General features: G+C 26.9%; 3 protein-coding genes across 3 annotated transcripts; 1 reads left to right on the top strand and 2 right to left on the bottom strand.

Moving 5' to 3' along the window:
• Positions 1-1,905: 1,905 nt before the first annotated feature.
• On the top strand, positions 1,906-3,129 carry LOC124927475 (skp1-protein-hydroxyproline N-acetylglucosaminyltransferase-like). Its single transcript, XM_047467891.1, has 3 exons — positions 1,906-2,263; positions 2,463-2,557; positions 2,877-3,129. Exons 1-3 carry the CDS (start codon positions 1,996-1,998, stop codon positions 2,904-2,906), a joined length of 393 nt encoding a protein of 130 aa, XP_047323847.1. The 5' UTR covers positions 1,906-1,995; the 3' UTR covers positions 2,907-3,129.
• Positions 3,130-4,010: 881 nt separating this feature from the next.
• On the bottom strand, positions 4,011-7,507 carry LOC124926494 (protein phosphatase inhibitor 2). The gene is made up of 5 exons (XM_047466728.1): positions 7,374-7,507; positions 6,133-6,198; positions 5,081-5,193; positions 4,536-4,736; positions 4,011-4,453 (listed from the first exon to the last, which is right to left on the bottom strand). The coding sequence occupies exons 2-5, from the start codon at positions 6,135-6,137 to the stop codon at positions 4,194-4,196; spliced, it is 579 nt and encodes a 192-aa protein (XP_047322684.1). The 5' UTR covers positions 6,138-6,198; positions 7,374-7,507; the 3' UTR covers positions 4,011-4,193.
• On the bottom strand, positions 6,140-13,255 carry LOC124925179. Its single transcript, XM_047465149.1, has 6 exons — positions 13,033-13,255; positions 12,719-12,943; positions 11,076-11,204; positions 6,487-6,565; positions 6,309-6,406; positions 6,140-6,190 (listed from the first exon to the last, which is right to left on the bottom strand). The coding sequence occupies exons 1-6, from the start codon at positions 13,180-13,182 to the stop codon at positions 6,140-6,142; spliced, it is 732 nt and encodes a 243-aa protein (XP_047321105.1). The 5' UTR covers positions 13,183-13,255.
• Positions 13,256-25,282: the final 12,027 nt, after the last annotated feature.

Raw genomic sequence — 25,282 nt, 5'->3', positions numbered from 1 at the left:
TTTTTTTAATTTATAAAGTTAACATGTAAACCGATTATTTTTTTCTGAATGAGAATCGAACTTAGACAAAAATAATTAATTTATAAAGTTTGATACGTTGAACTAATATTTTTCTTAATAAAAATCGAACCAGAAAAAAAAATGAGACACTTAAACTATCCTAATAAATTATTTTGACACTTAAAATATCATAATAAGTCATGTCAAACCAATATTTTAATTAATAATATAGATAATATATAGTTAAAGTTAATTATTAAAATAAATGATAATGAGTTACTCTCTTTCTCATATTATTACTTTTGAAATCATTAATCATCTTTTTAATATATTGCGGTAAGTAAATATTTCAGGTGTGTAGTAAATGTTTCCACTTTGTATTTTTTTTGGGTACTACGAGTGTTACATTTCATGAGTTTAGAATTCAGTGACATTTTAATTTATCACTGTTCTCCAAAATAGAATTTTGATGTAAGTCTAAATGATAATGAGTAACTCTTATATTAGTATAGGGTCAGCTGACATGTCATATTAATAATTATATATTTATAAAATTATAAATTTAAATAATAAATTTAAGAGAATAATTTTAAGTGATCATTAATGATTTTGTTTCATTGAAAATTATAAATTATTTTTGTTATATTTTTAAAGATTTAAACACAATTATAAATTATTATATTTGAGAGTGATTACTATCAAGATATTTTATTCTTATAAATTGTTTATGTAATTTAATATCAGGATCATTAATTATTGATTTTGATTTATTTAGACGTTATTTTATATTATTTATAAATTAATTTTTAATATGTAACTTCCATTTTAATTTAATGAGAATTAATTTTTTATAAAAAAAATGTTTGACATATTTTTAAAAATATTTAATTATTGATCATATTATCTATTTTCCTGATATTTTAGTATAAATAAGTATGAATAACTTATTATTTATATTATAATTTACTTAAATATGTTTAATTACAATCATAGTCATGTATTTTATATTTATTATATTATTTAAAATTCAATTATAAGTTATAATATATGACAATGGTTAATACATGACAATTTTTATTTTATATTATATTAAATCTTTGACACAAATTTTGAAATAATTTAATTAACTTGACATTATTGTTAGAATAGTCTAATTAATTTGAGATGATATTTGTTTAGATTGTATATATTAAAAAATATATTATTATAATATTAACTATATATATTATTAAAATAATTTATAAGTTAACTATATATATATACTATAAAAATTAATGTGTGATATCTAAATTAATATTGTGGACAAATTTTTGTAGTTACATTAAAAAAAATTTGAGCCCACTTATTCTGTGCGTTATGTTGATTTGAATGGGCCACAATGAAATGGTATACTTTTCCAAAAATTAAACCTTACAGGAAAAAGAAAACTTTAATAAATATATTTTTTAAACAGTTTCTTATTATTTAAAATATTTTAGCAATTTCTTAGACTGAAAAATTAAATATCTATATCAAATAATTAAGAAAACAAAAGGCATTATTATGGTCTTAAAACAAAATTAAAAAAGAAAAAGAAAAAAAAAAGGTGTAGGAATCTTTGACTCTTTAGGGCAGAAAAAAATATCTTTGCTCATGTGATTTACAACTAATTATCTTCCCATAGAGCCCTTTAGATATTTTCACGCCAACCAATCTCTAATACACGCGCTTTATATTCAAGTGATCTTCACTCGCCAAACCCATCCAATTAGATATTTGACTTATGCAGTAAAAGTAAAGCGAGTAGACGTTTCTAGCGTACTCTCGAAACTGAAAATTGTTGGTTGACGCAACACTCTTAAAATTCATCCTCTTAAATATTTTCATATATATATATATCGAAAGAACTAAATAAAACCCCTCCTCCAATACAAACGCCCCTTTTTTATTTCATTTTTTTGTGAAAAGATTTCATTTTATCAATCAAGTTGTAAATCCAAATCGCCGGCCGGAGAAATGGACGTCGGCGGCGGCGGTGGCGGGAAGAAAGGGAGCTGGGAATCAAATGCGTTCTCTTGGACAAATGAAAAACACATCCATTATTTGAATTCCATGGAGGCTTCGTTTGTTAGGGCGGCGTTTGGAGGTGGCGGCGACGTTAATCTTCGCCTCGATCGCGATTTGCCTGACACGTCAGATTCAACCCTTGACATGAAGAAAAATATTAATAATAATAATAATAACAACAACAACAACGAAAGAAGACGAAGGCATTCCACTTCAGGTAATTATTATTATTAATTAACAACTGTATAATAATTAAAATGTAAACCTAGCTAGGGTTCGTTACGGCGGTGGCCGGAATATTATGTTTCAAATTGTTATTTAATAAGATATTTTGTAACAAACACACCGATCATATATTAGATATTATTATTGTTTACCTAATTAATTAATTTATTTATTTATTATATATATAAAAGGGGTTGTGGATCGAAGCTATGAGAGGAGGAACAGAAGGCCATCATCATCATCCGAATTGATCAAGAACAATAATAATATCTCATCTCAAGATCAGGTTAATATTAATTGCTTTTTCATCCTCCTTTAATTAATTTATTTATTTATTAAGTTACATTACATTTTATTAATATTATAATAATTAGTAGCTAGACGGAGACATGATTCATGAACTCACTATTGATTGATTGAGAGATATGATCTTATTTACTCTAACATTAATTAATTACTCTAATTTGGAAATTTTGAAGGACCTATTTTATAAGTTGGAGTTTTCATATTAATTATATATATAGATATAGATATTATTATCTTTTCATAGATAGATAGATAGATATTTGGGTTTTGTAACAAGAAATGAAAATGTTGTGTTACAGGTGGTCCCGCAAATGGAGAGCAAAGATTAGATGAGATATTGAGAAAGAGATATAGATAGAGATAGAGAGGGGGCGGTGACAAGGAATCCAGATGGTCTTCCTCCATCACTAACTGCCACGTGTCTTAATTCGTATTATTGGATTTATTCTTCTTTTCCTTCTCTTCTCCCCGAAAGAAGATATTATTATCGATATCTACTTTTTCTTTTCTAGACATTATTATTATATATATATATATTTGTTTTTAATCCTCTGCCTTGAGGCTGCTCTATTCAAAAACCCATCATATAATATTTTAATATGATTTTATTCCTTATAAAAAAATATAAAAAAATTAATTTTTTTTGTAGTATTCATGGTCAAATTTGGTGTATTTTGAGACAAAGTGAAGTTAAACAATCAATTTATTTAAGATAATATTTGTTTTGTATGGAAGTAAAATCTTAGTAAATTTATCTGGGAGTTAAATATCAAACAAGTAATTAATAAATAATGCAAAATAACATATACTAAATCAAAATAAACAAAATTAATTATCTAAATGTCAAATTGTATGAACAATTTAAATAATTTTTATTTAAAAAAACTTAACAAACAAGTTGTTGTTGATGATCACTCTAAAGATAGACTTAATTGAGTTCCTAAGCAATGTGAATTAAAATAGAATCGGTCGAATTAACCAACAAAACAGTATTCAACAGTATTCACGTTAGTACAAGTTGAAATAACCAATAAAACAGTCATTAAATTATGTGAAGATAAGTTTACAACTAATACATCTTTATTAAAAAAATAATAATAAATAACTTTTCGTTTCATTTGCACTAAAAAAAATATATGTAATTTCATCTCATTTAAGACTTTAAAAATAATATATTTCCATACTAACTTACATTTGAAATATACATTTTTTATAATTATTTTGAAGAAAATAATGTTGATATAAAATAAGATTAATACATATAATATAAATCATCAACTCCATTTTGAAAACACCATTTCATTAATTTTCCTCATTGCTACTTGAAAACAATGTATATAAAAACTTAATCAAACCAAACCCAAATAAGCCTAAAAAACTAAAAGGTCAGATTGAAAAATATAAATAAGCAAGAATTGAACAAACAGACAGAGATGGGAAATATGTTTTCCTCCTGACTGAACAATTTTACAGTATTACAGGCAAGTCATTTCACAACATCATCATCATAAACAAGCAAGCAAATAAGCATTCAAGAAAAATGAAAAGACAAATTTGAAGAGAATTGTCACAGGAAATAGCCATGGAGAAATGAAATAAATTCCCCTCCTTTGCATTTAAGCTCCATTTTTAGGGGGTGGCAAAGAAGAAGAAGAAGATGACTGCTGTTCCTGGGCATCCTCAATCTCGATATCTCTCACTCCTTGAGTTAAGGAAGAAGAAGGATCATGATTAGCTTTACCATTCTCAAAATCCTCATCCGAACCATCCTCCATGAATGACCCTTTTCTTCTATGCTCTTCCACTTGCTGAAATTCATCATAGTGAGCTCTTCTCTGCTCCCTAAAGGTCGAACTGTTCCTTTCTGTCTCAGAATCTGAAACAATGTTTCCACATTTTGTCAATGAAGGATTCTCTGTGCAATCAACCAATCAAACATACAGTAATTAAGAACCAACCTTCATCTTCATCATCTTGATCCACAGGAGGAGGACCAGTAGTCTCATCATCAGACGATGGCCAGGCATCAGACTTATCTGCTATTTTCCCACTAGATGAAGATGAAGAAGAAGCTATTTCGTTCAAAGCAGAACATATTGCGTCTGCATACATTTCATCATCCGTGCAATCATTGAAGCTACCACCCGGAGAGAAAGGACCTGTAATTACCATCCGTTTATGATGATATCTCTCAAGAGTCAAGGGCCTTGTTTTATTCCAAATAACAATCAATCACGATTTACTCATCAATCACATGGTTCAAATCCATCAACCAAACTACCTACTATTTTAAAATAAGTAAATAAATAAAACATTATAACCTTATACCCCTAATGTATTTTTACTCAAATAACTTAATCTTTCAATGACCTACATCTAACAAGGTTATTTGGAAATAACCTAGATCAAACAAGGCCGGGTCCCAAATGAAGCAATATACATATGGAGATCAATAGCTTATATATAATTTAAGTATTCACAAAGTTTAAGTTATTGAACATACTATCATCATCAGTCCTGGGGTGATATGGTGTCTTGGGTTCAGTTATTTTCTGCCTTACAGGTTTGTTTCTTTCAATATCCCCAAGATTAATCTCATCCCATTTCACACGGCTCCTAAACATAAGAGGAAAAAACACACACTAAGCATTAGCATAAGTTTCAGACTAAGAGAGAAAATGCAACTAAGCAAGTATCACAGAGCTTATACAACCAGAAGAATAATTAAAATGACAATAGTCAAATATATGAATCAAAACTAAGGCTTTGATTGTTGTAAAGGATAATTTGGATTTAATTCAAATAACCCATTTATCACTTGAATCATTCCAATCAACCCAACAGGTAGCTCAAGTGACAAGGGTCTAACCTAAGAAACCAAATGTTTCAGGTTCGATCCCAAAGGGTCATGCTAGCTACCCCGGAATAAACACGGGTCAAAAGAAGAAAAAAAAATCATTCCAATCATCAACTAAAATGCCCTTACTTTATTTTTATTACAATTTAAAATATTTAAAGTAACCCAAATAAGTACACTTTATCAAAAAACAAGGTTTATCCAAAAACAAAACTAGCATCAAACAAGCTCTAAGTATGCCATTGGTAAAAATATATACTCTGGCATAGTCAACAAAAGGTTTAAATATGATACAGAAACATTTGAAGAGTACAAAACGTTTCTGTGACTGCATGCCACCACAGTGATGATTAGTCAAATAGGAAACAACAAATCTTAGAAGAGTCAGACAGGAAAAAATGCAGAGGGTTTTCAGACGAAGAATCCTAATCCCTAGAGATGCATACATCAAAATGGAAGAGTGGTGATGGATGTGGATAAAGCCTAAACTCTTTATTACATAAATGAACAAGTGAAATTGCTTGGGGAAATTCACCCATCAAGTTGCTGGACACCCGAACAAATCAACAAGAGTAGTAGACACTCTGAACCATAAAAATTCATGGCATCATAAAGTCTTTACAGATAACTACTAGTTTAAAGAGATTTTCAAGGACTGCCAATTTCAGCGAAAAATGATGACATAATCACAAACATACTTCATAATCAGATCTGATTGGTCGTAAATCTCCTACTTGTGGCAGACACCACCTGTTCCTATTACCCTGAAAAAGTGACAGAATTATCACATTAAACATAAAATTATTTGCTTTTGTCACAACAATATACATTTCTTGGCTTAAGCTCAAGAAGTTCAGCATTTGCTGCTGCAAACCGATTTAGCCTTTTCTTGATTAATTGCAATTAGATATAAGAATCCTATATCATTATTGAGTTCAGCACTATGGTATATGGAGCCATAAGGATTCATTTCTAAATGATCAAATCATCAGCAAAGTGATGCTATTCAAAAAATTACAACATGTTCAGTATCATCATAACAAATTTCCAACCTGGAACTAATAGCATAGTTTCAACCTGATGATAATAACCTATAAACGGGTTCCTGAATCTGCAAGCACAGCTTGCTAGCTGTTCATAATACCGGTTCCATACACATGCATATGCATATAAACTAAATTAAACTTTATACTACCTCTTCGGCGATCCATACCTCATCGTCATTCAGAAATTAAGAAACAAAATAGTTAAGAGAAGTAGAAAAAAATCAATTCTTAAAGAAAGAGAGGAACAGTTGCATACCAACATGAATTACATCAAATTACTACTATAGATTCTGTAAAACGTGTCCCTTTAATTAAGTTGTTTCAGTTTGCACAAAAATGTTCATTCGAAAATAAAGAAGAAACTCTAAGTCATATCTAAATCACCATTGACAAATTAACAAAAGTTATAAAAAGCAACATGGAACATATGTGTGTTTTTAATTCTTTTACCCTGAAATCAGCACAATGCTAGATTTAAACAACTGGGTTCATCAGGAAAATTCTTTTATTCATCATCGTCCTTGAGAGAACATGGACAAGTCAGACAGAGTACACAAATCATGTAGATTTGTATTCACTATCACGGTAATAATGTTAAGATTTCAGATTCTTGAGAGATGAAAGCGTATTCATGGTGTTATGGTCAATATTCGTTAAACAAAATACTTCCAGATTCAAAAAAAATCATTACCATACCACATTCAAACATTGTCTGAAGTAGGTCTATCTCTATACTAAGGATCGCAAAATCAGCAGTATATATAATCCAACAGTATAGAATCCTATAAATTAATCGTGGCAAGTCGATCAAACATGCAAAAATCACAAACAGCCTTCGACAGGACAACCAGATTACAAACAACATGTGTAGATGAAGAGAAAGAGAGACATACCTTAGAAGAAAGTCTAAAGATCGAGCGGCTGAGATCAATTTTTCAGAAAACTGGAGAATTTGGGTATAGACTTCCAATTTTCAACTTCAATAGATCTCTCTTTGTTCCCGATAATATCCCTTATTCTTCGCTCATAACTACGACTCTATCCTTTTTCACCGCCTCCAGAATTTGATATAATATCTTTATCAGATAAATTATGAATTAACAAATTTTCTGTATTCAAACAAAATATTACACTATTTTATTTAATAATATTTTTTTATATTAATAATATTTTTAAAATAATTTGATAATAATTGTGACAATATATTGTATATTCAAAAAGTAAAAATTAAAGAGAACATAATATTAAAATTTTATTTATTAATTTATATTAATAAATAAATTAATATTGTTTTGTTTAAATAAATAATAAAACATTCTTAATATTTAATCTCTATTTTTACCAGAACAATTTATTTATTAATTGATAATTAACTAGCTTTATGTAATAATCTTAGTAAAGATATCTCAATATTGAACTGTTATTAATTAATACAAAATTATTACAACAATTTAAGAAAATATAAAAATTTATAATGAAAATTTCTTAAAAAAACAACTCAAAACTTAAAATTAATAATTTTATAAACATGTGAATTTTAGTGATATAACATAAATTATTACTCAAATTATTTCAAAAATAAAGAATAATGAGTTTGACATTTTTAAATTTACTTTACAAATTTAACAATATGGATGATTATCTCTATTAAGATTTGATATCTTTATTTGATTCTTTTTGTTATAATATTTTCACCAAATTCATTAATTTTGTTAATCAACATCCTTACCTATTTTTTATATAATAAAGTCCTTTTTTTGTTTTTAATATTTATATTTTAAAATGTTATATTAAAAAAAACAATTTAATATTTTTAATAAAAATTATTATAAAGAAATTTGATTAACTGTTAGTTTATCTGAAAATATTTATATTAATTTAAATAAAATAAATAAATTTAATGACTTTATTTTTTTTCTCAAAAGATTCAATTAATTCTTAATTATATTCTCATCTAACCCCGGGAGAAGCCCGGGACCTTTCCTAGGCCATTATTGTGTGTATGCATGCATAATATTCACTTTCACAATTTTGTAGTGCAGTTTTATGAAATAAAAAAGATACTTTTTTTTTAATATTTATTTTTTAAAATAATTGCATAATACATTTTAAATTGACTTTAAAAGTTTAAAATATTTCAAATAAAATTTTATTATTTTAAATATTTTAATTGCTTATATATATTATATATACTAATAAATATTTAAACCTTAACTCTAGTATTGCCAAAACAATAAAATAAAAATGGTATTGTGGTTGTGTGACTTGTGTCTAAATATATATATAAAAAATTATTGTGTTTGTGCCTAAATATGAAAAAAATAATTTAACATTTTTAATAAAAACTTGTTATTTTGGCCTTAATGTGTTTGCATAATATTCACTTTCATAATTTTGTAGTTCAGTTTTTATAAATAAAAGAAATATTTTTTTTCAAATATTTATTTTTTAAAATAATTGCATAATACATTTTAAATTGGCTTAAAAGGTTTGATATATTTTAAATTAAATTTTATTATTTAAATATTTTATTTGCTTATATATATAATATACTAATAATATTGATATGTAACTCTAATCATGTTAAACAAAATAAAATAAAAATAAAACAATAATTAACGGTTTAATAAACTATTAATTAGTTAATAACTAAATTGTTAGTTAGTTTTATTTTTATTGATGGTAGTTGATTACTAATGAAACTCATATATAATTGTTTAGAATAATAATTAGAATAATACAATTTTAATTTACATATTCTCTTTAAGAATTTAAAAATAAGTATAAATATAAAAAAAAACTAAAAAAAAATAATATCGTATTGGGGTGGTGTTGGCTTAAAAAGTTTAACACATTTTAAATTATTTTGATTGCTTATATGTATATACTAATGAATATTTAAACAATAACACTAATTACACCAAAATAAAATAAAATAAAAGTTTTATTGTGATTGTATCTAAATATCAAAAAAAATTAATTGGTGCTGCTTATTTTTGTGTGACAAATCAAACAAACTCTAATCGGAATAATTATTCAATTTTTTTTAAAAAAAATACACAATTTAAATATAAAAATATTATTAAATTTTGTAATATATATAATTAAGATATATTTTAAAATATTATTTTATTTAAATATAAATAAATAATTTTTATTAAAATAATTTTTTTTTTATTAATTTTGTTTAAACCAAATCAGGTCCCATATATAATTTCCAATTAAGGCTATAATACTATAGAACTATTGCTCATTTGAACACTTTTTAAATTTTTTAAAAAAAATATTAATAAAATTTTCAAAACATTTTTTTTAAAGCATCTTATAATGTGTATATGAATAAGATAATATTTTAAAATATAACTTAATTAGATATAAGAAAACATTTTATATATTTAAATTAAATTTAAATTTGAGTATAAGTTGAAAAGAGAACAAATAAATAAATAAAATTATAAGTTTATTTCTAAAGTTATTCTCAAACCATTACCTCTTATCTCTAGCACCGTCTAAATGAGTCACCATCTAAATGAGTGAGATACTCGACAAAAACAAATTGTTTGTAAATAAATTTATCACAATTTTTATTAAGCAAATATCAATACACAAATCTAAACCCAAATGAGCTATATATATTCACAACGGGACAGCCCGAGTTTTGGAATAGAAAAGATTGTGGATGATATTATTTTTTTGTCCTAGGTCTAATTTAAAATTTGATAAAAAATTAATTTTTGTTGAGATTTGAATTCAAAACTAAATAAAAATTATAAGTTTTATCTTAAACCATTTATAAGTTCCAATGTTATAGGTTTAAAATTACAATATAATTGACTAAACATCTTACTATTTAAAATAAATAAGATGCCCTTCGTACTTCCCTCCATTAAAAAATAAATTTGACTGAAACATATTGAACATATAGTAAGCACTCAGGATACATTAGATAAAAGCTTAAATAAAAATGGTAGTGTGATTGTGTGACTTATATATATATATATAATTATCACTATTAAAAAAACAATTTTTTAATGATGCAAAAACCCTCGGTGAAAGACAATCGAGGGCGGCAAATATTCTCGGAAGGTCTCATTAATACAAATGTCGGTAAAAAAAATAGTATCACCGAAAACATATGCAACCCTTGATGATAATATTATCGCCGAGAGTGCTATTCACTCTTAGTGATAATTAAATTATTTCATCCCATTTTCTAATCTTCCTTTTCTTTCCTGTTTAAGTGTTGTTCCTCGAAACGGACTGAGATCACGTCTTACCTTCTTAGTTCCGTACACGATGACAATGATTTTGTTTTAACTTCTTCTATCTCGTCTTTTTCAACCACCGCCATCAGGGACGACAGCCGATTCTCAAAACTGGGGTTAATGCAAATTTAAATTTTGTGTCTCTTAAATTTATAAATAATTTTTATTTTTTATTTATTTTTTCAAGGAGATAAAAAAGTTATTATATATCTAATATGAAAAAGAGAAATAAAAAGAAAAAATTATATCAATAATATAATATAATATAATATATAATTAATTATATTATTATATTTAAAAATCTGGGCCACAAAGTTGTGAGGGGTTTACTTTCACAAGTTGCCTTTCCCGAGTCCGCCTGACTGTCCCACTATTCTTCAACTGCTGCGGCGATCCTCGAGGCTTCCCGCCTGAGTCGGATTCCATATTGGATTTGTAAACATTATATTGAGTTTGTGCCTAAATATAAAAGAAATAATTTAACATTTTAATAAAAACTTGTTATAGAGAAAGATTATTAATGTGTTTGCATAATATAATGTACTAATAATCGAACAGAATAAAATAAGTATTAAAATAAATCATATTGTGATGGTGTCTAATTCGCTTAAAAAGGTTAAGATATTTCAAATTATTTTGATTGCTTATATATATATATAGCCAAGATAAAATAAAAGTTGTATTGTGCTGTGTCTAAATTAAAAAAAAAAATCCTATTGTGCTTGTGTCTAACTATCACAAAAATTTAATTGGTGCTGTTTATTTTAGTGTGGCCAAACAACAAACTTTAATCATAATAATTATTCAATTAAAGAAAATACAAAATAAAGATTGATTTAAACATAAAAATATTATTAAATTTATTAATATATATAATTAAGATATATTTCAACATATTATTTTATTTAAATATAAATAATTTTTTTTTTGTTTAAACCAAATCAGGTCCAAATATATAGTTCCAATTAAGGCCAATGTTTATTTATACTATTGAACTATTGCCCATTTAAACACTTTTTAAATCTAAAGTAAATGTCTTTACAAAAAAAATATTAATAAATATTTTTTCAAAGCATTTTATCAGAATGTGTATTTAGATAATATAATATTTTAAAACATAACTTAATTAGATATAAATTTATTTGAAAATATTTTCTATATTTAAATTTAAATTTGAGTATAAGTTTAAAAGAAAATAAATGAATAAAATTACAAGTTTATGTCTAAAAAGTTGTCCCAAGACATTACATCTTATCTCTATCACCATCTTAATGAGTGAGATAGTTACAAAAACAAATTGTTTCAAAATAAATTTATAAGAGTTTCTTATTCAAACAAATATCAATACACAAATCTAAACCCAAAAAGTATTTCTAAATGAGATATATATTCATAACTCCCTCCCTAAGAAAATGATGAAAACAAGAATATTAAAAAATTAAATTTGACTGAAACAATTGAAGACACATTGAATGTGTAGTAAGCATTCATGAGATATTAGATAAAAGCATAAACAAAGAGTGTCATTAGATTTGATCAAACTAGGAAGGAAGTACACATATGACTGCAAATACAACTTGTACATGAACAAACAAACAATCATATGACATAGTTTTGACAATCAAATATCTTGATCAACTTCGAAAATGAAATCAAACAAGCAAGCCACTAGGTGATAATTTTTTCATTCGAACTGGTTTCAGGTTCTGCAAAGAAACACCCACAAGTTAATGACAACATAACATTAACTAGTGTTCATCAACAACACTTCACTATTGCCATGAACATTGTTCTTTCTCATCTTCAATGAAATAATTGCAGAACAAACTCAAGATCATTGTGTTAAGAATGTGGATTGAACACTGATCAAATATTATCTGCAACACTTACAATTAAGATTGTAACCAATCATGTCATTCAATTACATTTTTGATACAAGGGTTTTGATGACAGGACTTAATTGAGAACAAAACTAGAAACAATTGTAACTTACTTGAAATTAAAGCTTTGGGTCTGCTCTTGAAAAGGATTCGGTGTCGTATGATTCCTATAACCTCCAATTCGACTTTGGACAAACTTGGATTGCCATTTGAATCTTCACCTCCCAATTTAACTTTCTTTAATACCACCATTGGCTTCTTTAGTGGCACTTTGGACCCAGTCAGTTCATGATATCCAATAGTAAAAGTATAGGTTTCCTGATAAAGAAAGACAGACAGACAGACCCAATGTCTTTATAAAGAAAAGGCAGAGACAGAGACAGTATGAGTTGAATCTAAGAGAAAACCTGTTCGGAAGGGCGGCATAGTTTGCCGATTTCGAGGTTCTGAAGACGATCTTGGTAGGCGGCCTGTGGCTCGATCACGCCTTGCAATTCCACAATAACCCACTCCGAGCATTCGCTTTCACCACAGGTGCACTTCACCCGAATCTGCATTTCTCTCTTTACAAGTATTTGAAGACGGGCGCCGCCCAGAGCGAGTGGTTCGCAGAATTGGGCGCCAAAGACTGAAAAAATACCCCCTTTTGCTCTTCGACCTTACAGACTCGTACGACGTCGTTTCTACCAATCACAAAGTCCAAGAGGAATAATCACCCCTTAAATTTAACCTATTTTTCGATTATACCTTCCAACTTAAAGGGCAGATTCACATACAAACATATATTTTATTTTATTTTTCCTACAAATAGAAAACAAATAAACACATAAAAAAGAAATTATTTAAACTAAGTGGATTTCATAAGGATATTATATTAACTAATTAATCAATTATCAATTTTGAAATATAAATGTTTGATTCCTTATATATTATCTCAATTTTAAGTCCTTATATATTATCTCAATTTTAAGTGTATTAACCAAATTATTACAAAATTTATTTTAACTAATAACATATTCTTTAACCTCTTTTTAAACATTCTCAAATGACCGAACAAGAGTTTGGAAATAATTTTTTATCATTTGAACTCATAAATATCTATTTATTTACTATGGACGTCTTAAAACCAGGATTGAATACCCTCCTTCGATCCAAGTAAACGACGACCTTACAAAGTTATGATACAATAAATAAATATTTATTTATTGACTATGGACATCTTAAAATCAGGATTGGATACCTCATTCTGCAGCCCAAAGAAAATAGCTTACATTCTAAGTTAGTGAACAAATCGAGAAAGCTTATCTAAGTGCCTTAGACACTTGAGGGAATGCCCAAAATACATATTGGATACCTTACAGCAACCGCATGTTTTGGATGATTGTCTATTTCCTTATTCTCTGGGAGGGTCAAAACATAATTTTTTTTAAATGACTGTTTTGCCCCTCCATTTGAGGGAACAGAGAACCATCTGGAGCAGAGGATCTTATCCTAAAATTCCCACCTTACAGGACTGTCTTTGTCATGAAAGGAGCAAGAATAAACCAAATAATTCACTTTTTCAACATATAAGGTTATTCCAACCAGCTCTAAGTATGCCATTGATAAAAATATATACTCTGGTATAGTCAACAAAAGGTTTAAATAATTTTAAACAAGCTCTAAGTTGATGGATGTGGATAAAGCCTAAACTCTTTATACATTAATGAACGAGTTACTGGACACCCAACCAAAACAACAAGAGTAGTAGACATTTTGAACCACAACAATTCATGGTTTCCAGATAACTAGTCGTATAAAGAGAATTTTCAAGGACTTCCAATTTCACAAACATACTTCATAAATCTCTTACTTGTGGCAGACATCACCTGTTCCAATTACCCTGAAACAGTCACAGAGAATGATCATATTAAACATAAAATTATTTGCTTTTGTCACAACAATAGCATAGCTTCAACCTTGAATAATAGCATAGCTTCAACCTGATGACAATAACCTATAAACAGGTTCCTGAATCTGCAAGCACAGCTCAGTAAACTAATAGTTGCTAGCTGTCCATACATATACATATATATATTTTAAACTTTATACCTCATTGTCATTCAGAAATTAAGAAACTAAAATAGTTTAGGAAAGTAGAAAAACATAAATAGGAGCGGTTGCATACCAACATGAATTGCAACAAATTACTACTAGATTCTGCATACTATTGTTGTTTTCAGTTGCCAGAAAAATGTTTATATGAAAATAAACTATTTCAGGTTCTTGAGAGATGAACGCGAATTCTACGTGTTATGGTTAATATTTGTTAAACAAAATACTTCTCTGAGATTAAAAAAATAACTATGATAGCACATTCAAACAATGTATGAAGTAGGTTTGCTTTTATATATACTCGAACAGAAATTAATTCGTCCGCAAGTCGATCAAACATGCAAAAATCACATATATCGCCGTCGATCGTCGGGACAACAGAGTACAAGCAACATGTGTATACTGAGAGTGAGAGAGGTGGGGAGGCATACCTTAGAAGAAGTCTAAACACTAGCGGCAGAGGGAAAATTTTCAGAAACTAGTGAATTTGGACATAGCCTCCCAATTTTCAACCGATAATATCAGTTAAAGTTAAGAATTTAAATTAAATTTGAAATTTTAATTCAGTTCATAGCAATATAATTTTATAATTATTAATTACACTATTTTTGTTTTGAAAGTGTAATTCCAATGTTTATTATATTTTTATGCATCATTTTATTATTTATAACACGATAAACGTGATTATGTTTTTCTTTATTTAAAATATCAAATCAATAAATTTTATTTTTATTCAATAAGTTAACATTTATATTTGTATATTATTGGTTTTGAAGTTTTACAATGATTTGTAGCAATGATGAATTTGAGTAATCTGACATGTATTTTGGTCATCTCACATTAAATAATATATTTAGACATTGACTAATACAACTAAGTCGTTTGACATTAATTAATACATTTGGGTCATCTATTGCATTGAATAATACATCTGGACCATCTTTGTCATTGAGTAATGCATTTGGACATTAACTAATGTATATAGGTCATTGTGAGGCTCGAAAAATTTTTAGTGCTTACGGCCATCTAACATTAACTAATTCATCTAAATCATCTCTAGCATTGAGTAATGCATATGAACCATCTCTAACACTATTGAGTAGTGCATTTGGGCATTGAGTAATTCATCTAAGTCATGTGACATTAACTAATACATCTATACCATCTATAGCATTAAATAATACATTTGTGTCTAACATTGAGTAATGCATTCATGTCATATAGTATTGAATAATGCATCTAAGTCATCTCACATTGACTAATACATTTAAGTCATCTTTGACATTTGCGTAATGAAACTGACCATCTTGTATTGACTAATATATCTAAGTCATTTTGACATTAACTAATGCATGTGTATCATTTCTAGGATTGAGTAATACATATGTGTCATCTCTAATACTGAGTAATGCATATGGACATTGACTAATGCATTCAACTCATCTAACATTGACAAATACATCTGGCATCTAGGTCATCTCTGACATTGACATTGACCATCTGGTATTTACTAATGCATCTGGCTCGTCTAACATTGATTAATGCGTTTGAGTCATCTAAGTATTAACTAATACATATGGGCCATCTTGGCTTTGAGTAATATATTTGGACAAGGTCGGTCCTGGGGTAAGTCCAGCGAGCCTACGGGCTAGGGGAGTCCACTCTCCGGACAGCCCATCTAATAAAATAAAGAAGATATTACTATTATTTTAAAGTATAAAATGATCTAGTCTATTGTTTATGATGAAAATTTAGGACTTTTATTTGGTAAGTGTTCTAATATCACCAAAATCCATTTTTTATCAATATATTTTAGTGGTCAAAATTTACGTTTGTTTAGGTGGGGATAGCCCAAAGCTCGGGACTGACCCTGTATTTGGGCCATCTCTGAAATTAACTATGCACATGTGACATTCATTAATGCATTTGGACTATCTCGGCATTGAGTAATGAATTTCGTGCATCTTACATTGACTAATGTATACTACATTGACTAATGTATATGAGCTATCTCGACATTAATTAATTAATATGTTAAGTTGTCTCAGTCAACTCTAGATAAAAGAGATAAAATATATGATATTTGGACATTAATTAATGTATTTAAGAAATTTAGGCATTGACTAATGCATATTTAACATTGGAGAGAATTCAATTTTATGTGGAGATTTTTTTGAGTAAACTTGAATTATTTGATGTAATGAAATAAAATATTAAATATAACTTTTGTTGTATAATCTTGATATAAAAAAAATGAGATTATCATAAAAGAAATAGAATACATTGTTATGGTAATATAACTATGAATATATTGTGACAATATTTTGGAGACTCTTAAATAAGATATTGACTTAGTTAAAGCTTATTTAAAGTTATAACCAAACACTTTAGAAAGTTGAAAGTTTACCTTTAGAGCGTCGCTTTCAATCTCAATTATGTATTTGTTATGATTGCGAAACAGATAGAATAAACTCGTATCATAACTCAATTCTATTCTCCTTAATAATATTATTTTTTTTAAGTGAACATTGTAAAATTTTAATTTTGGTGATCCATGTTAAATCAAAGAGCCTCTTCTACATGCAGGGCAGACCCTGGGTAAGCCCAACAATCCATCAGGCTAGGACATCACTCTCCCCTGATAACCCATTTACTAAAAAAAATAATAAAAAAAATATATATATATATATAGCTAAATTTATTGATTTTTTAAACATAAAATGCTATATTATGGATTTAACTTAAAAAAAAAAAAGTATGAAGACAATTTTTTTTTATACCTAATTTATTTATTTACATAAATTAAATTTTATTTTAACATAATATTATTTTCAAAATAATTATTTATTTTAATTTCGTAAAAAAAAGTTAAAAAAAATAAGTATCACCCACTATCATATTAAAAATCACATTTAAGTCTAAATTTATAATTTTCTTCCAAGTATATAGGTCTTTTTATAAAAGAATACAAATTAAATTTCTTAAAATTATACATAATATATATATTTATATATATATATATATATATTTATATATATATTTTAAATAATCCTAACTTTATTATTAAAAACTCATCTCCAATCAGCTTTATTACCTAACATTTTATAATTCACTTTAACTAAAAAAATATTTTTTAACCTATCCTCACACATCATCTTGTGTCACTATTATATTCTATTCAAAGACTTAGACACAAACATAAATGAACAAGCCAATTGAAATAAATTATTACCTATATGTATCCCAATAATAAGTCCAAATGCTTACACGATTGGGATTGTATTCAAATTAAAAAAAAAACTAAAATAACATTGGTACATAGATTTGCAACTAAGAAAGATAGTATTTGGCCTAAATATATTAAATGTAAATATGGTCAGATAAATCGGTTGGTTTAACAAAAATTCTTATAGACCCGTGGGTTGCAACATTTGGGATGGTATTTATGCCATGAGGAAGGTTTATCGGGAGCATTCAATTTTTATTGTGGGTGATGAAAGTTCGATAGTTTTTAGGACGACACTTGATACGGTGGTATATGTTTGGCGAAGGTTTTTCCTGAGTTTGATTCTATCTCTATTTGTAGAGATTCATCGGTCAAAGAAATGTTTTACATTCGGACTAGTGGTTTTGCTAATCGTATCAGATATAGAAGAAAATTGAACAGTGATGAAAGCATGTCCAATGATAGACTTTTGTTAATGGTTAGAAATAAAGGGTTAAACCCGTCTTCTCGAGATGCAGTGACGTGATCTGAATAACTTTCATGTAAGACATTGTTACACTTTATTCAATAAGGTTAGCTCGATTGATCTTTGTTGGGAAAATTTATGGGAGTATAAGATGCCTACTAAGATCTCATTTTTTGGTTGGAGTGTTATTCACGGCGGAATTCTCACTGGCGATAGATGTATGAAAAAAAGAATGATTATTGTGAGTCGTTATCGTATGTGCTATAATATATAGAGTCTTTTGTGGAATTTGACTGAAATACAATGGGTTATGCCGGAAACTGTTAATAACTATTGGGAGGCATGGATTGAGGCAACTAAAAATGTGAGACTTAGAAAATGGATCTCTATTTCTATAATTTTTTAATGAATTATCTGGTTGGAAAGAAATCAGAGAACTTTTAAAAACAAAAGTAAGTCGTTAAGGATTATTCACAATGCCATTATTATGATGATGTCGAAAATTAGATCTGGAAAACCAGTGGATTCGTGTGGAGATCTTATTACCTTTCTTGAAAATCTTCGAGTCAATTAATTATTCTAATGTGATCAATTTGTACCTAACTTAGTCATTAGGCTATGTTTGTTATGCAGTATATAACTGTAGATATAGTATACCTATGATATGTTTGGTACATAGTACTAATTATACGGGTATAAGTGTAAGGAGGTATAAGTTATATGAGGGTATTAAGATGTATAAATTATATAAGTTATATGTGTTTGGTTGGAGGTATAAATTGTATATATTTTATAATTTTGTGTTTGGTTTGTGATATAAAAAAAAATAATAAAAAGATAAAAGACTATTTTACCCTTATATTTATAAAAATTATTTTAATTACTATTTTAATATTTATCTTATTTAATTTTTATTATTGGTTATATTTAAATTCATAAAATAATATTTAACTTAGTAAAAATAATATATATTTATTATATAAATATTTAAAAAATAATAATGTAATATGATTATATATATATATTTTTATTTTTATTTTAATGAATTCGTACCAATCAAATTTAATTATTATAAATATAAAATATGATCATAATTCCTAATCAACATCTAAGGATAAGCTCGTAGTTTTTCCTGCATTTTTCAGTTGAGGTTAATGAAGAAGGAATATGAATAAAGTTTGAAGAGAGGTAAAATAAAAAAAAAATGAAATGATCTAGTGAAAAAGAAATTTATATACAAGGTTAAATAAGGAAAAAAAAATTAGTAATGTTTATACCTATCAAAACCAGTTACAATTTTATACTGGGTTTAAGGTATAATTTATATTAGATATAATACTGTAGATAGAAAATTATGTAACCAAACAATAATTTAAATTTACTATTTATATTATTATCCTATATCTACAATACTATACCTATAACCAAACGAGGGCCTATAATAAATTTTAATAGTTGTTTGGTGATTTAATATTTATATAAAAAAATGTTATTTAAGTATAGTATATACCTTTAAAAGGGTATTATAAAGGATGTATAAGATTTATAAAATTTAATATTCTTATTTTATCTAGGATACAATTAATAATAATTATTCAAATTTTAATTTTGTATTATATTTAAAATACAATTAATAATAATAATTAAATTTATATTTAATTATATTTAATTTTCTAATTTAAATAATAAAAATTATAACAATAAATAAACAATTATCAATATTATTTTATAAAATTATTATTATTAATATTTTATTTTATACAAATAATTAATATTTTTTAAATATATAAATATTTATAATAATACATAAATTTTAAATATTATTATTAAATATTAATTAATATATATATAAATTTTATTAATATAACTATAAGTTAAAATATAACTATAAGTTAAATTGTAAGAAATTATATATATAATAGTATAAATAGTATAATATTAATATTATTTATTTTTAAAATACATTTATATAATAATTAAATATTAATTTTATTAATTTTATTAATTTTAATATAATTAATAATTAAAATTATCTTTAAGATAAATATTAAAATAATTTATATAAATATAAAGATAAAATAATCTTTTACATTTCTTATTACTTTCTTATACCACCGACCAAACAAAAAATAATAAAATCTATATAACTTATTTTATATTCTCAACCAAACATTAATAATCTTAATATATCCTTATAATTTATACCCTTTACAACTTATACCTTATATAACTTTAGATATACCAAATTTTCGTTAAACTCTAATACTCGAATGATTTTAAAAATAATCGATCAATATATTTAAAATAACATAACTTAATTTTAAATGTATTAAGTGAGATCTAGTTTAAAATGTATTGAACAATTTTTTTAAAAATATTAAGAAAAAACAAATAGTTAAAAAAAAAAAAAAAAAAACTATTTTTTTCTGTTGATCGGAGGCAAAATGACACCAAACACCAATACAAAAATCCTACACCAATTACACGAATGCCGGCACAAAAATCCCTACCCGAATGGACCGTGACTTGACACCCAAATGATTTCTAAAAATAACAATTTTTTTTTTTTTTAAGAAATTTAAAAAATTGTGAAAAGTGTTTACACCATTATTATTAGAAAGCAGACAACAACCAATTATTACCAACTAATAAAAAGGTTAACCTAAGTTGGTATGGATTAGTGAAACCTGACCACTATTTGTAGAACATTGTTAAGAACAACTGAAATATAATATAGCTGAATGAAACAAACGTAGTCAAATATGCTTTAGATCTATTGTATGCTTATTATTGTACATATTTTTATTCTTCTTCTACAGTTGACAACAGTTTAGATGCTTATACTGGAAGTAAATTTACCTGATTAAACATTATGAATGCTTAGATCCTCCTGGAAACAAACTCAATACAGGGGTCTCCCTCTTGGAACCACCAAAGAACATGTTTAAGTCCTCTATTGGAATTTCGCCTCTGAGAGTTTTTACTGCAAACTCTATACATGGGTCCATCAACAAGTGATCTTCATCTATTTTCATCGGTGGTTCAGACTTAAGCATTTTAGTTGAAGTCGATCCCAAATGATTATCATCTGTACCACCTTTTTCAGTCCGTGTTTTGTCTGATAAATCTTCCACTAAATCAAATTTCACCCCAGAATGTCGTTTCGATGCACGCGGGTTCTTATCGCTTGAGCAAATAATACCATGTTTGGTTTCACTACTTAATTTTGTTACCCAATGATTTCCCGATACTGTTGGGTTAAAACCCTTAATTGCATCAACTTCCTTACCTGCACCAGAAACAGGGTAAAATTAAGTGGATTCAAATATCGGATTGACGAGAAACCATCAATAATTTTTTTAATTTTTACTTAACTAAGTTTATCTACATAAACTTTCTAAAAGAGATTTCAAAGAATTTTATTGACATGTTCTAGTCTGGATCTGAATCCAAATTTTCAAATTGGCATAACATGAAACTAAGGAAGCATGAATATTATGTCATAATTTTCAAGTTTTAGGACTGTTATGGCTAATTTTAAGACTTAATTCTTTGTTAGATTAGAGACTATTTAGATTCTTAGGTTTTTATTGCAACTTGAGTTTTATCTAGGTTCTCTTAATGTTTTGAGCTCATTTCTCGACACTAATTAACTTGTAAATAAAGGCAGCTCTCTGTTTTACAAAAAAAAAATTATTTTTTTATAAATGAATCATTTTTTGTTTCGAAAAACAAGATATGATCATCGACTAAGAAGTACATAAAACAATGTGCTTACCAAGTGATCTACAATCTTCGGTACAAGTGGATTCAATAGTTTGATCATCCTGCACAACTTTACTCAACTTAGAGTTATCATTCATGTCTAGTATTTGTTTACTTGTTTCACAGCCAGATATTTGTCCATCAGATGCCTAAAACAAAAACAAACAACAAAACAAGTAAATGGACATTATTTTACAAAATTTTGCTTCCAACAGTTAATAAGTTCATATCCTCCTAACAACATTCAAATATCACTTGAACAAAAAAAGTTTGAATCAATAAGCAAAAATTTATACAAAAAGAGCAACAATAACAATGGTCCATTTGAAAACACTTTATAAATTAAGATTCAGATCTAGATGAAAATCTTCCGGTAAATTTCTGAATTTGTGTCTCACTAATTTTTGTTTAGAATCAAGTTTTAAAAGTGGGAAACTAAGTTTTGTTTCCAAATGTGATGACATATGAATCCACATCAAAACAGTTCCATATGTTTCCATATGCATTAAGTGTTTTCAAATTGGCCATGCAAATGCAAAGACAATAAAGAGTTAAAAAAACAGGAAAGGGTAGTGCTAGTAGTTACTTTATCATCGTTGATAATCCCTTTTCTTTTGTCTTTATCCTTAGGCCTGGAACGACTTCTGAATTCTCTAGTTTGAAGATATCGAAGAGCTTCCCTTTTGGACCGGAATATGTATCCATCCATCGGGTCTATGTAGTACTGCACATATTTATATAATTCATATGAAATCCAAATTCATAATCAATTTTTATGCTATTGAACCTAACAATACATTTTAATTAAAACAAGTTGAGATATTGAGTTATAACATACAGAGTCTTTTCTGATTCTTCCACTTGGATTAGTTATTTTGGTCTTCTTGATCCATCCCGGAGGTAGCTCTTCTAACATTTGTTTCTCAGCTTGAGACTGAGTGCTCGAAAGAAAGTGATTATTCGTGACATAAACATTCCCTTTGGTCTTGTCAGAGCCTTCGATTTCTGTTTGTTGAGATTCACTATTGAATTTGTTGAGATAACGAAGTACCTCTGGCTTGGAGAAGAACTTAACTCCAGTAAATGGCTCTATATAAAACTACAAAAATGTAATAAGAAAATTTAATTATATTAACAGATTGTAAACAAATCAATAGTAACAATAGATCATCTTTATTTTGCCTTATATAGATCCAAAATAACCTATTATATAAATACAGATTTCATCAATAAACAAAATAAACCTATAGCCATGTTTGCATGTTAAATTAGAAAGACGAAAATCCCAATTACAATAATAACAGTACTCTTGAGTGATGTTAGTGAATAGTGATGTTAAATGATCTAGATCCATATGAATATTCATTTATTTTACACTTATTGCTGATAAATGTTTCATTTCCACAAATTACTTAAACATTTAGCTGTAGTTCTTAATGTTTAATTATTTTAACTGTATTGTGACTATAACTTTTATATTTCCAAATCTTAGCCTTCATATTCAACATGCAAATCAACTATGTGATAGAAACTTGATAATTTCGGAGTTCTTAACAATAAACAGATTAGACATGCAAAATCTCATTGAATCACGATAATCAGATGTTGGAAATCATATCTACACTAGATTTAATTACCTTATCTTTCTTTCCACTCTTCCGCACTCTAACTTCAACCTTCCAATCAGTAGGAAGCCAATCGTCCATTTCTAAGGTCCAAGGAATGATAAGTATCTCCGGTGAGGAGAATCTCCTTCCTCCGCAAAAGCACAATACACTCTAGAAGCTTTTTCAGTAATGGAGAAGGATTTAGGGCTTGAAATCCATAGAACACAAGAGAGGGCATTTGAGACAGAGAACAATTAAGAGAGAAAAAAAATGAAAAAAAATTGAGACCGAAACCACGTGTAGGCAATTCAGAGAGAAAGCAATTCAGATTGTAACCACGTGTAGGCGATTTCTCAGCCATCTGGAGAAGACACCGATAGGGATGAATATGCAATTTTATTTTCAAATAATTTTTCAGGTGAAACACATTCATCGATAATTGAAAAAAGGAGACAGTATAGCGGGAAAATTTTAAAAAAATAAATAAATAAAAAGTGACAAGATTGAGATGTGATTGTTGATGATTTTTTTAAATTTTTCTTAAATTTTTTTTAATCTGACTTAAGAAATTTAATTTGAGTTTCAATTGAAATAGCAAATGTTAAAGATAGTTATCTATTTATGAAACTAATAGATAATATTGAATTTTAAATATATATTCTTAGATAGGCATGGGTTGCATTGCAATGGGTTCCCTTCTTTGTATCCACCGCCTGACTTGATCGGTCCGTAAATTTCAATTAAAATGGGTTATAGTTTTTTTTGGTAAGAAACAAATTTTAATATTATATTTTTATAATATTTTTTAAAAATATTTTTTTAATGTTATTATAGTAATTTTTTTAAATACATATTTTTCTCCAATTGAGGTGAGGGAAATTAGTGAGCCAATTATTTTTGAATGTTACAATCATTTAAAAAATATTAATTTATAAAACAAACAAATTTTTATAAAAAAAATATTAATTTATAAAATAAATAGAATTTTTTTAAAATTTCGGTTCAAATTTATAAAAAAAATAACAATAAATTTGTCTCTTTAAAAAATCGACTACTTGTAAAAAATCATGTTTGGCGGGTACATATTTATTTAGAACCGATAATTTTGAGTTACTTAAATACTTAATTTTTTTTTACAAGTCGTATCCATAAGGTTAAAGTTATGTATGCCAAAAATTTTGTCATGTCAATCAACCTAGAGTTAACCCTCTTAAATTAACTTATTATTTTTTATTTATTCTTTTTATTTGTCTTCAGGCATCGATGATCAAATATAAGTATGGTTACGATTGGTCGGGTTGTTCATAAAAATGTCTAATTATCCAGCGGAGTGTAGCATTTGGAAGAGAATTTATTTTATGTGAAAAAAATTTCGTGAACAATCTAGATTCATTGTGGGGATGTTTTTTCGATCAATTTTTAGGAGGACAGTTGATGTAGTGTCAAAAGTCTAATTACGACGTATCATTAACTTACTTTCATTGTTATATGTAGAAATG

This window comes from Impatiens glandulifera, chromosome 2, assembly GCF_907164915.1.
Source record: "Impatiens glandulifera chromosome 2, dImpGla2.1, whole genome shotgun sequence".
Classification (NCBI taxonomy): domain Eukaryota; kingdom Viridiplantae; phylum Streptophyta; class Magnoliopsida; order Ericales; family Balsaminaceae; genus Impatiens; species Impatiens glandulifera.
Note: the sequence above shows the minus strand (reverse complement) of the source record. Positions and strands in the feature narration are given on the sequence as shown.